This window comes from Hemiscyllium ocellatum, chromosome 2 (genome assembly GCF_020745735.1).
Source record: "Hemiscyllium ocellatum isolate sHemOce1 chromosome 2, sHemOce1.pat.X.cur, whole genome shotgun sequence".
Lineage (NCBI taxonomy): Eukaryota > Metazoa > Chordata > Chondrichthyes > Orectolobiformes > Hemiscylliidae > Hemiscyllium > Hemiscyllium ocellatum.
In genome coordinates, this window is record NC_083402.1 from 66,464,145 (window position 1) to 66,478,688 (window position 14,544).

General features: G+C 39.0%; 1 protein-coding gene across 2 annotated transcripts in view; it reads right to left on the minus strand.

Moving 5' to 3' along the window:
- Positions 1-14,544, minus strand: part of epb41l4a (erythrocyte membrane protein band 4.1 like 4A) — a 304,833-nt gene that overhangs the window by 60,263 nt on the left and 230,026 nt on the right. The window contains exons 15-16 of one of the 2 annotated variants that reach the window (XM_060844444.1): positions 3,929-4,009; positions 1,453-1,566 (exon numbers count right to left, since the gene is read on the minus strand). In XM_060844444.1, the coding sequence (XP_060700427.1) occupies positions 1,453-1,566; positions 3,929-4,009 (195 nt within the window). The remainder of the gene's footprint in view (positions 1-1,452; positions 1,567-3,928; positions 4,010-14,544) is intronic. The other variant, XM_060844451.1, reaches the window with a different exon arrangement.

The window sequence follows — 14,544 nt, forward strand, 5'->3', positions numbered from 1 at the left end:
TATTAAATTCAGGTTGCCACAACAGAATTTGAAATCACAACTTTGACTGCTAGAATAATCAACAATAATAAGTTACCAGAGGGTGGCTTATGGTAATGTCACAAAAAGAGCAACCCAAAAGCTCAAGCTAATGATTTGGGGACGTGGGCTCAAATTCCCCCATAGCAGCTGGTAGAATTAACACTCAATTAATAAATCCATTCTCAATAATAATGACCATGAAACTATCATCAATGTTGCGAAAACCCATCTGGTTTACTCATGTCCTTTAGGGGAGGAAATCTGCAGACTTTACCTGGTCTGCCCTATATGAATCACAGCAATGTGGTTAACTATTAACTTCCCACTGAAATGGCCTAGCAAGGTATAAAATTCAAAGCCATACAGGGACAGCAACTAATACTGGTCCTATGAGCATGGCCACATCCCAAATAAAGAATTAAGAACACTGGACTGCCATATTTGTCGATTTTATCATCATTAACATTTGTTGATTCTGGTTCCAACAGCAAGGCGCAAGAAGTGCTTGTAAGGTTGTTCTAGTTACCCTATGACATGACACTGCTGCAATTCCCAGTCAGAACAATTTCACACTGCAAACTACCTGAAAAAGAACAGCACCCTATAATATCCTCATCTACTTTCAATATTTCTAAGAACTGTCTTTAATTTCATTCTTATTCATTTAGCTGGTGTTGTATTACCTATTGGCATGTTTCTGTGAAGGCTGCCAGGTTTTAGTACATGTGCGTACTAGGAAGAGGGAAGCCACATAACAAAATGACATACAAAATTCTTGGGTTGGCACAGCTAACAATCAAATTCATTATTTTGTAAATAATTATTGGATAAACACTGTAATTGTTTTAAAACATCACGTTCCCAAGAAGATTTTTTTTTTCTAGAAGATTTTCCTCCTTTTTCTATAATTCATTCTCTTTTTCTCATCATCGGTCAGTATGAAAACATGGAGTTACATGTGCAGCTGTTCCCAAGCTACTGTTAATGTCAATGTGACTAAACTAGTCTTCAGAAAGCTGCTGTTCACCATGTTCCTTATGAGGAGCAGAGTGCAATGTTACCTAAACCACACTCTTTTTCTCATTCTATGCTTCAAAATACAAGTACACCCCCAGATTCACAACATTTTGCTAACCTGGGCTACTTTCATGATTTGCATTTATTTTCTGAAATACATCATGACCATTATTTTGTTCTACTGTTTTTGAGTATTGTGTTACATATTAGACAGGCATTGGGGAGAAGCAGCATGTTCTTGAACTGACCCAGAAATACAAGAGGTGAGATGATTTCAGGTAACACGCATTTTGGATGTGTCCAAACAGAAGATAGGAGGATTTGGGACTGTAGTGTGGGCTCCAGAATTTGAGGGTGTCAGGCATTGGTCAAAGCAGCAATGGAATCAACTTTAAAAATATAACAAAATCTTACCTTCGTCTCCCAGGCTGACCTGTCTCATTATCGCTTCCTCCAGAAGGAGTCCGTCGTTTAGGATGAGGGAATTTTGGTGATTTGTTGCGTTCACTTGGAGAAATGTATAATCCGCTGCGAAAAAAAAATCAGTATGCGATTAGATATTTAAATCTAATTATCTAATTATTGAGAGGTGCATTCGGTATGTTAGCAACTCTGGCAACTTGCATGCTGATGTTTTTCATGGTACAAAGGATTGGAAATGAGTCAGATTGAGCCAAAAGATTTGGTGTATTTTGTTTTTCGGGGAAAGGAGAGAAGAGGACATGATAAGCCGGAATTTTACTTGCAAGTCCAATCTGGAACCAGTGAGTCAGCAAGTTGTGCTAAAACTATACATCGAGATATCCTCTACAGTTGTGGAGGCAAAACTGCTCTGTGTTAGCTATGGGGGCAGATACGTCTGTCCTGGGGGCACCAGGCTGATCTTAGGGTGGGGTATCAGAGCTGTGGGTGTTGGGGGTAGATTAAGTTGTATGTGTTTTGATGCTAGCCAGTACCACTTGTGGTTGGTCAGTTTGGTGCCATCCTCCCCTTTCCTTGACTGGCTCTAAGGGCCAACTTGGTTTATGGTAGCAGTGGAAACCCACTAATGAGTATTTTTCTATTTTTCTAATTTAACCTGTTCAGAGATGTTATTACACACCGCTGGAGCAGATGGGACTTCAACCAGGCCTCCTGATTCAGGTTAGGGACACTACCATTGCGCCATAACTAATGAGCTTCTCAATGAGAAGAAGCTTTTGTTTTAAATAAGATGTAGTATATTGCATGAAAGCAATTTGCCTTCTTAGGTTAGGCATTGTTACAAAGACTATTACCACTCACAGTGGTAAGGGCGTGCCTGCCAATGTAGTTAACACAGCCACATTAGGGAGATTTAAACAATCCTTGGACAAGCACATGGATGATAATGGGATAGTGTAGGGGTATGGGCTTAGATTAGTTCACAGGTTGGTGCAACATCGAGGGCCGAAGGGCCTGTTCTGCCCTGTATTGTTCTATGTTCTATGATGGGCACCTAGAATAATAGTTTCTCATCTTGTGATGCTAAAATGTTTTGCTTATCCTAGTTCTTATGACATCATCAAACTGGATGGAGCTTAATGCTGTTTCCAACATTAACACTTTCAGAATCATTACCTTATTTGACCAATGAGATATCAACGATGAGATGGAGGAGTGTAGGGGTCTCAAGGGGCATTTGAGATTGAGAAGAAATGTTGGATGCTTTGTGGGAGGAAGGAAAGAGCCCTTGGGAGAGATTCAAAGGAATCTGAGACTTGGAAATGGTTAAAGGTCTCAGTGGAAAGGAGTCAGAGGCCTTAGGAGAAAATCAGAGGCTTTGGTAAGTGAGTGTAAGAGGGTTTGTGGGGATCTTCATTAGGATCAGGATACATGAGCCCAGGGGCTCCTCAGGCAGATGCTGAATCTAGCAGGGAGGTATAAAAGCACTCATTGCAAGTATCAACCAGATTTTCACCTCAGTGTAGCTCCCAGGTTTCTCAAGCCTGAAGAGAGCAGGCCAACATCAGAAAAATTCAATAAGTTGACAAACAATGAAGCTCACAACCCCACCAGCATATGCCATGTATTGATCTGCCCCTTTCCACATAGGGTCATAGACTCTATGACTTTGGTCCAACACGTCCTTGCAGGCCAGATATCTCAACCCAATCTAGTCCCACCTGCCAGCGCCCGGCCCATATCCCACCAAACCCTTCCTATTCATATACCCATCCAAATGCCTCTTAAATGTTGCAAATGTACTAGCCTCCACCACATCCTTTGGCAGCTCATTCCATACACGCACCACCCTCTGCATGAAAAAGTTGCCCCTCAGGTCTCTTTATATCTTTCCCCTCTCACCCTAAACCGATGCCCTCTACTTCTGGTCTCCCCGACCCCAGGGAAAAGACTTTGCCTATTTATCCTATCCATGCCCCTCATAATTTTGAAAACGTCTATAAGGTCACCCCTCAGCCTCCGACACTGGCAATATCCTTGTAATCTTTTCTGAACCCTTTCAAGTTTCACAACACCTTGGACACTAGTCACCTTTCAATCTCCATTAAAGTCAAAAATAACTGGGTTGAGGTCAGAAATCCAAGGAGTATAAATCCTCTCCCACATCAGTCTCCCATCCACTGCTTCAGCCCCTCCCCCCATCCTACCTCCCAACTTGTTTTGCCCCTAGGTTTGTCTATAAAGGATCTAAATGGAAAAGTATGTATACAATAATTCAATATTATTTCTCTTAAAGAAGGCATTCATCCTGAAAATTTGAAACAAGAAACTGCTATTGTGCCAAATACAATTCAAAGCTACAAAATATCAGAAGTAATGCTTTCAAATCATTTAAGTGATTTGGTGAGTATTTAAGAGAACAACTGGTAATTTCAAAGACGATTTGATTTGTAATGTTGATTCCTACCCTTGGGGACCATTTTCTTTCCATGGTGCACTGGGTTTGATTTGTGTGTCTGGACTACTATCCTGTTTGGTCACCTTGGAGCTAAGAAGAAGATAACAAGTTTCAATTTTCAGAACAATTAAATTCCACAGTGATAGATACACTGGATATAGTGAAGTGTTCACCTGATAAAGGAGCAGTGCTCTGAAAGCTTGTAATTTCAACTAAACTTGTTGGACTATATCTTAGTGTCATGTGACTTCTGACTACTATAAAAGGTAATGTATAAAAATGATTGTCACACAAATGCACAGACGCTGATTGACATTCTACACATTTGACTCCCATATCAGTAGAGATATCACTGAAGCCCAGTCACATTTTAACACAGACCCCATTTATATTGTATGACAAAGAATCTGTTACTCCCATAGGCTTCTGAATGAGGATTAATCCATACAGGCAATTGCAGTCTCAGTGATCCAACCAATGTTGAGTTCTCAGCATCAGCAACACAGGTTATCTGGTTGTAATCACATTGCTGTTTGTGGTTCTTTGCTGTGCAGAATATGGCTGATACTTTCTCACATCATAAAAGCCACTTCCATCCAAACATACTTCATTAGCGATAATGTTCTTTAGAAAAAACACTACTATAAATATAAGTTAATGTTTTAACTATTCCAACGTTCTCCTGACCTTCTGCTTCTGACCTTCCACCATTTATAAACACAAGTTCACCCAAAGATCTGCTGCCTGCATACAAACTCACACAAAATCCTGCTGACTAGTTATACTCCCTCCAGTCTGGGAACAGCCCAATTTTAAAAATCTCATGCCTGTTTTCAAATCCTTCATGACCTTGTTTATCTCTCTCTCAGTAATTGCCTCAAGTCCTATAATTCACAGATGTCTCTCATCTCCTCAAATTTCACCCTCTTGAGTACAGGGTATCTCCAATCTTAGCTGGTCCACAGTTGGCAATCATAGCTGCCTGGAATTACCTTCCTAAGCCCCCACCCACTTCTCTGTCTTTCTTTTTACTTATTTAAAGACTCCTTAAAAACTGTCTCTCTTCTGCCCTAATATCTCCTCAAGTGATCTGGTGTCAATGTTTTTGATAACACGCCTGTGATAAACACTGGATGTTTTACAATGTTTGAGGTGCTATATAAATGCTAGTTGTTGTTTTTAATCTGTTCCTATTTGATGCTATTATTAAAACAGGAAACTAGGGTCAAAGCTCAGCATTAGCACACATCACGTTTTAGTTTTAGGCTATTTAAAGAAAATGTAATATCAGAATTATTTCAGGTTAAAGGTTTTCTCTATGGCACTCCATTCATTTGTTTCATTGTTTAGTGGATGAACTACATTGAGTTATAATCACACTTTTGCATATTTGCATATCAGTACTGCTTTCAGAAAAGGTGGTCAAATAGATTGCATTTTAAATTAATGTAGGAGCTTGTACATAACAGCACAAAGCCACTCAGGTAATCAGAAAAGAAAGTACTTACAGGATTACTCACAAGACAGGAAGTATTGTAAGGCAGCAAAGGGTGGAAATTATCCTTAAGAGACTACAAGGATCAAAGATTTTATAAATGTCATCTTAGCTCCATCCTTACAAAAGATTCTAACCAGTATCGTTAGTCAAAATATATAGGACTGGACTAACATAATTTTACTGGGATTGTTCAGTACACATCTGTATCAATGAAGCTCAAAATGTGTGGGTCACAGGAAGCATGACACTACATTTTTGTTCACCACAGCTTATCAAGCTAAACCTAATGTTACAGTCACAAGATATTATAAGATGGCTATGTTTTGGGACTGTGCTTTTAACTTTGGGTAAAATCTAGAAATAAAAATCAGGAGGGAGTATCATGTGGTCTATACTGAATTATTGAAACACAATAAACCTGAATGGTATGGTCGTTAAAAATTAAAGAGAAGACTAAATTGTTTTATGAGGAAGAAAATACAAGGTGTTCACATTTATATAGCGTTAGAGGTGCCTGTGCTAACAATGGATAGATTATTATTTTTTAAAGTCACAGGAAGGTGATAAGAATATCAAATTTTGTAAACAGTTACAATTTAACTGTCAATTGAGTTTTAATATATAAGGTTTGGGAGTCTGAAGGATAGTTAGTCAGCATTTCTACCTAGATACAAGATCCTAGTGATTTTTGTTGCTATGGAGATGGACTTTGAGATGGGAAAGGTCCTTAGAAGCCAACAAGCCACTCACCAGATTGGAATACAAGCTTTTTTTGATCAATATTATGAAACTCCGTCTCCATCTTGTCTGACTACTATATAACCAGGAATGCTGAGCTACCAGCCCTTTCAGCCAAGTCTAGGTCATAGAAACAGAGAAAATTGCAAAGTAGGAGCAGGTGTAGGCCTTCAAGCCTGCTTCATTTATCAATACAATCATGGCTGAGCATGTAACTCAATAACCAGTTCCCACTTTCTCCCCATACGCTTTGATCCCTTTAGCCTAAGAATTATCTCTAACTACTTCTTGAAAATATTAGATATTTGGCCTTGAATACTTTTTGTGACAGAGAATTCTACAGGCTCAGCATTCTCTGCATGAAGAAATATTTCCTCTTCTCAATACTAAAGGGCCTACCCCATATCCTTAAACTGTGAACCCTGGTTCTGGACTCCCCAGTCATCAGAAACATTCTTCTTGTGTTTACCCTGTATAGTCTTTATAGGTTTGTATGACAGCCCCCCCCTTATTCTCCTAAATTTCTGCGAATATAGTCCTAATCAATCTCTTCATATGTCAGTCCATGCCATCCCAGGAATCAGACTGGTAAACCTTTGTTGCACTCCGTCCATAGTCAGAACATCCTTCCTCATATGGGCGGGCCAAAACTGCATGCAATACTCCAGGTGTGGTCTCAACAAAGGTCTTGTACAAAAATAGCAAAATACCTGTACTCCTGTACTCTAATCCTATTTCTATGAAGGCAAACATGTTATCTGCCTTCTTCACTACCTGCATGCTTTGAGTAACTGGTGTACAAAGACACCTAGGTCTCATTGCAACTCCCCTTCCCCAATCTGTCTTCATTTACATAATAATCAACCTTCCTGTTTTTGTTTCATCTGCTATGCATTTGCCAACTCAATCAACTTGGCCAAATCACACTTTGACACCTCTGCATCCTCTTCAGAGTTCACTCTCTCACCAAGCTTTGTGTTGGGTGTCTACTAACTTGGAGATATTATATTTAGTTGCCTCATCCAAATCATTATATATATTGTGCTAACTGGGGTCCAAGCACTGATCCCTGCAGTATCCCATTAGTCACTGCCTTCCACTCAGAAAAAGATCTGTTTAATCCTAATTTTTTTTTCTTGTTTGCCAACCAGTTCTCTACCATGTCAGTACCCTACCCTCAATTGAATGTGCTTTAATTTTACATACTAATTTCTTATTTGACACTTTATTGAAAGCCTTCTGAAAGTTCAAGTTAACCATATCCATTGTGTCCCACTTATCAAATTACTAGTCACATTCTCAAAGAATTCCAGTAGCTTTGTCAACGTGATTTCTCTTTTGTCAATTTATACTGACTCTGCCCAATCCTGTCACTGTTCTCCAAATGCTCTACAATTAAATGTTTATAATGGACACTAGCATTTTCCCTACTCTGATGTCAGCCTTACCAGTCTATAATCTCCATTTTATATAGAACATAGAACAGTACAGCACAGTACAGGCCCTTCAGCCCGCGATGTTGTGTCGACGTCTTACCCTACTCTCAGATCAAATTAACCTACATACCCTTCATTTTACTATCATACATGTGCCTACCCAAGAGTTGCTTAACTGTCCTTAATGTATCTAACTCTACTATCATCTCTGGCAGTGCATTCCACACACCCACCACTCTCTGTGTAAAGAACTCACCTCTGACATCTCTCCTAAACCTTCCTCCAATCACCTTAAAATTACACCCCCTTGTGATAGCCATTTCTGCCCTGGGAAAAAGTCTCTCGCTATTCACTCTGTCTATGGCTCTCATCATCTCATACTCCTCTATCAAGTCACCTCTCATCCTTCTTCACTCCAATGAGAAAAGCCCTAGCTCCCTCAACCTTTCTTCACAAGATCTTCTCTGCACCCTCTATCCACCACCTATATAGTGTTCAATGCGTCAACTAATTTGGTACAAGTGTGATATTTAATTTGTCATACAAAAGAAAATTTAATGAAGTGATTTGTTACTAGAATATAATAGTGTCTTTGGAATTGCATCAATTTTGTACCACGATTCCGAAGGAATCTTGTATGCAAGAAGAGACTCTCTTTATTTTTGAAGTTGATAGAATTAACATGTTACACATAACTTGATTAAAGGATCAATGTTTGTATTTATGCTAGGCTAAAATTATGTTCCAAGCACTAATAGCTTGGTTTTCTCTTGCCTACAGAACCTGTATGCATATGGTTTAGCATGTCTTCACATAGAGTTGTGGAATTATGACTTGTTTTTGGATTTTAAGATCACATTCCTAGAGAGACTAAATTCCTCTCTGAATGACCAAAAAGAACATGCTTACTTTCAGATTTGTTGGAAGTATTTAGTTCTCCCACTAATGACGATCTTTTTCAGCTGTTGCAGCTAGTTGTCAACTGACATAGCTGGCTGCATTAGCTTTGTATGGCAGTAACTGAGATTGATGTTAAGACTATCTTCTGACAGAGATTCAATAATGTTCACTTGTGGGAATATCATTGTTCTTTGTCTGATTTGGAAGTTGCCTCAGAGCAAATGTATTAGTAATTTGGGAACATGGTTTGTATAATGCTGCTATACTGCAGCTTTGCATCTGCACAGAATCATTGACATTGTGGATTTGCACTTGTGAAAAGTTTTTGAGAGATATTTCTAGTGGTTTGTGTTTGATATGAACAACGAAATACTTGTTGGGTAAGTATATATCTAGCTATCTTATTCTGAAAACTAGAGCAAAAGTGTCTTTCTCAATGTTGGAGTATTTTTTCTAAATTGTTGTAAAGGGGCTTAGGCCACTTTTGGAATATTGTGTGCAATTCTGGTCTCCCTCCTATAGGAAACTTGAGAAGTTTCAGGAAAGATTTGCGAGGATGTTGCCAGGTTTGGAGTGTTTGAGCTATATGGAGTCGCTGAATAGGCTGGGGCTATTTTCCCTGAAGCGTCGGAGACTTAGGGGTGACTTATACAGGTTTATATAATCATGAGGGGTATGCATAGGGTAAATAGACAGGACTTTTCCCTGGGGTGGGGGAGTCCAGAATTATAGGGTATAGATTTAAGGTGAGAGGCGAAAAATTTAAAAGGAACTTAAGGGGAAAACTTTTCATGAAAAGGGTGGTATATGTATGGAATTAGCTGCCAGAGGTTGTGATTGAGGCTGGGACAATTACTATATTTAAAAGGTATCTGGATGAGAATAGGAAGAGTTTAGAGGGATATGGGCCAAGTGCAGGCAAATGGTACTAGAATAATTTAGGATAATGTGGTCAACATGGACGAGTTGGACCAAGAGGTCTGTTTCCATGCTGTACATCTGTATGTCTCTATGACAATAACTTCAGAACCAAACAGAACCAAACCAATGGCTTGTCATCCTGCAATAGACGCACTCCAATGCGTTTGTGAGACACATTTATATTCAATGTGGTAAAATTTGAGGGATCATTAGAGTGAAGAATACACTGGATGGATGATAAAAAATTTTTGAGAGACTAAAAAAGTGTTGGTGATCTTACTGTCACAAAAGTCATTGATTTTTTTTAAAATGGCCTGTTCCTGTGCACTCTGGCTCAATGCTTTCTTCTTATCTAACCTACTTTATCTGAAGGCTACAGTTCAAATGACTGCAATGTAAAGTCTTTGCCGAGCTCTGTTGAGTTCACTAGCCTGTTTACAGAAAAGCAAAACCAAAACAGTCTTCCTGATTTTTCAGGTTATTCTGTAACCATCACTCTGGCACCAAGTGTATTTAGATGCCAGCAAATAGGAAGACTCAATCAGGAAGACTGGACACTAAGTCAGTCCCATTGTAAATGATTAATCTTGGCACTCCAGCTGAAATATGTGCTCAAAGACTCACTTTGATTGATGTTCTGCAACTGCTGATTACTGTATTTGTGTTAGGGTGGTTTTATTCTTCATTTAATTAGTACATTGTGTTGAGGGTATGATTACATGTAGAAACTTCAAAGAAATAATTTGTTTCCTTAATTCTTAAATTTAATCTGGATGGATTCTGTTTCAACGTCACTATTATCCCATATATAGTCTGTTTGCTTCCAGACAGCAGCATCCTTCAGCCAGGAGCAGGGACAGTCTGGCCCAGATTGACTATCACTCACATTTCAGTCGGAGAAGCCTGGACAGTATTCACAGCAATGTCCAGTGATTGTTAAGTGCTTCTTTCTTTTCAGCACCAAATGAATCATCTAATCCAGTAGGCTGTCTGACAGCTTCAAAAACTTGTTTCCAGAAATAATTGATGGTCTTGAAAACTGGGTCAAGCCTTATGAAAAGAGAAATAAAATCTATTCACTAAATAAGGGTAAATTGTGAGTACCATTGTGTCTTGAGTTCAACATGTGAATGTGATATTTAAAAGTAACTGGAACGTAGTAGCATCAGCCTATGGTCAGTGATAGCATACTCACCCATGAGTCATAAATTATGGGACTAAGTACCACTCCAATCATCCTCATGTGGATTAAATGGTACTTGCCTATTTGCTCATATAACAGTCCAATTTTTACAGACCAATGTTTATGCTAAAGTTCGCCCAATTAATGTTTATATTGGTAATACTTTCAAAGATTTGATGAGTCTTCTTGACTTTGGCCTAATGTGTGATCTAAAATGGCTATTACAATGGAATAAAACAAAAACCACCAACACTAAAACATTTGCATATGTATTTAATAATATTAGATTATATCCTTTCCATCCATACTAATTATCTGACATCTATTTATTTTATAATATGACAAACTACATACATTTTTTTAGTACTGAAACAGCTGTCATTACAGACTATGTGGCAGCACATTGGCCTGAATAGGATATTGGCTGGGAGATTGAAGGCTGAGGTCTTGGCAAGAGAGGGATGTTCACAACTTATTATGACTCAGATTTAGAATTAGATACAAATCAACCATTTCCAATAACACTACTGTAAGAAGTCATACTCATTTCTGTCAAAGAAGGAAACCATTCAGCCCATTAAGTTATTTTGACTGTCCATTCAGAAATCCAATCAGTCCCATTTCCCCCTGCTATCCCACAGGTTTACTTCCTTCAAAGTCCATCCAATTTTTCTTTGAAATTGTGGATCATTTCAGTTTCAGCAGATTCATGCGCAGTCTGTTCCAGGTCATTACCACTCGCTGCATTAAGTAAAGTTCTCACTCACATTCCCACATGCCTAAAACCTTACACTTATGTCTTCTTGTCTATGTACTACTAGGCAAAGGAAGTGCTTTTTCTTTCTCTACCTGATATAAACCTATGCTAATCTTGCATTCCACTTTTAATAATCCCTTCAATCTCCTTTGCACAAAGGAGAAATGTTGTTGTAATTTCATTGATTCCAGAAAGAACCTGGGGACAGAAGAATACATCAATCCCTAATAGCTAGTGACAACAGTGATTGAAGTTAAAAATCGCACAACATCAGGTTATAGTCCAACAGGCTTATTTGGAAGCGCTAGCCTTTGGAGAGCTGCTCCTTCATCATGCGCTCCAAAAGCTAGTGCTTCCAAATAAACCTATTGGACTATTACTTGGTGTTGTGTGATTTTTAACTTTGTCCACCCCAGTCTAACACAGGCACCTCTACATAACAGTGAATGAATCAAGGTGCTGGGCTTGGTGGTGGTGGGGGGAATGTTGTGTTGCTGTGCCTGGATCAGGAGGGGTGGGGGAGGGGTAGCACTGCTGTGCTCAGGTTGAAAATGGTGGAATCTTTTGTGTTTGGGTCAGGGATGAGTGCATTGTGGACATGTTGGGGGTAAACCTGCTGTGCGTGAGTCAGAAGGTGGCACTGCTGTGCTCAGGTTGAAGGGACAGGAGCTGTTGTGTTTTGCTCTACATTGCTTGGGTCTGGGTGGGCATGTTCTGGCAGGGGTAGCAGGGAGGTGCTTGGTCCCGGGAAGGAGACAGTGCAAGGGTACCATCCTTGCTTCCTCGTTCTACCTGGTTTTGCCTCCCTCTGTCTTTGTCTCACTCCTTAATTCCAGCTTGCCCAACCCCACCTAAGACAATAAAACATAGGCCATTCGCTAATCACTCACTAACTAATATGATTGTCCATTTAGGAAATTCCTTATCACTGGTCAATATCTATTCCACTACTCAAAGAGATCATGGCTGATCTGATAATCCTCAATTCCCATATTACTTGATTCCCTCACAGATTAAACGTTTGTCAATATCAACCTTAACAACACTGCCTCGACAGCCCTCTCTAGTAAAGAATTCCACAGATTTAATATCCTCTGAGAGAAGAAATTCTTCCTCAGCTCTGTTCTAACTGGGTGACTCCTTACTCTAAGGCTATGCTGTCTGGTCTTGAACTTCCCCAAAAGGAGTAACAACTTCTCAGCACCTACCCTGTCAAGTTCCCTAAGAATGTTATATGTTTCAATAAGGTCACCTCTCATTCTTCTGAACTCCACTGCATACAGGCCCAAATGACTCAACTTCATAAGAAAATCTCTCCAAACCAGGAACAATGCAAATGGAGCATGTGTAGAACAAGCTGCCAGAGGAAGTTGTGGAGGTGAGTACAATTACAACATTTAAAAGGCATCTTGGTGAGTATATGAATAGGAAGGGTTTAGAAAGGTATGGGCCAAAAGCTGGCAAATGGGACGAGGTCAGATTGGGATGTCTGGTCGGTATGAATGAATTGGACTGAAGGGTCTGTTTCTGTGCTGAATGACTCTATGGCTTTATAACCTTGTGAATATTCTCTGGACTGCCTCCAATGATGGTATATCTTTCCTTATCTAAGATGACCAAAACTATTTGTAGTATTCTAGCTGTGGTCTAATTAGTCACTTGTAAAGTTATTGAATGTCTTCCCAATTTTTATATTCCATATTCTTTGAAATAAATGCCAACATTTCATTTGTCTTCCCTATTTCCTGCTGAACTTGTGTCCTAGCCTTTTGTGATTTACGCAGGAGGACGACCAAATTCCTGTCATGGAGCTTTCAGCGGTCATCCTTTATTGATATTCAGCTCTTCTATTCTTCCTGCCAAAGTGCGTAACCACACATTTTATTATATACAGATCTGCCAGGTTTTTGCCAATTCACTTAACCTGTCTCTATTCCTCCATAAACTCTTTATGTAATTTTCATGAAAGCCTTCCCCACCTATTTTTGTGTCATCCATAAACTTGGGTATAGTATATTCCCCTTCGTTATCCCACATCTCTATCTGCTATTAGCTAGCCAATACTCAATATACTCATTTCAATATACTACCTCCAACACCATGGAATATAATCGTCTAAGTAGTTTATCAAATGACTTCTGGAATTTAAATATATTACACCCATTGCCTCTTCTATACTATCCTGCCTGTTACTTCCTCAAGATATTCTAGTAAGGATATTTTAGTAGGCATAATTTTTCCTTCATGAAGCCATGCTGAATTTGTTTAATCATATTCTGTATTTCTAAATGCTCTGTTACATCCATTCAAGTAAACACAAACACTTTCCTGAAAACAAACATGAAGCTATACCCTATTAATACCTGTACATTGTCTCCTTCCCTTTTTGAATAAGATGTTTCACCGGCAGTTGTCCAGGACTTTTCCAGAATCTAAGGATTCTTGAAACATTACTACCAGTGCAACTACCATCTCAGTAGATACTTCCTTCAATATCTGGAATGCATCCCCTCAGGTCCTGGGGACTCAGTCTTTAGCCCTATACGTTTGCTAACACTTTTTCTCCAATGATAGTTATCCTATGTATTTCGACTCCCTGTTTTGTCTTCTAATCACTCAGTAATTTTGGAATGCTCTTTATATCTTCTACTGCGAAAACTGTTGCAAAGTATTTATTCAGATTCTCTGCCATTTCAGGATGTCCCACTATTGTTTCCCCAGACCTACTCGCTTAGAGACCTATATTCACTTTAATCTCTGTCTTCTTTTTAATGTATTTAAAGAACCTCTTCCTGACACTTTTGCTATTACTCATAAACGTGGCCTTAAAGTTTGCCTTTTCCCTCTTTATTATTTTTTGGTCATCGTTTATTCAATCAAAAAAAAGCTTCTCTAATCCTTTGTCTTACCACTAATCTTTCGTACAGTGTATTTCTTTCCCCTTCAGACCTTAACTTCCTTAGTTAACCATGCTTAGCTTATCTCCTTCTTAGAAACCTTCTCTCTCACTGGAATATATCTTTGTTGTGAGCCACAAACTATTTTCTTAAATGTCTGCCATTGTTCTTCAAATGGTTTTGCTGCTAAACTCTTTTCCCATTTTACTCCTTCTAGCCCAGCCTTTATTATCTAGTAATTCCCCTTATTTAATTTTATTTTAGTACAGTTGTTTCTGACTCAGATTTCTCCCCC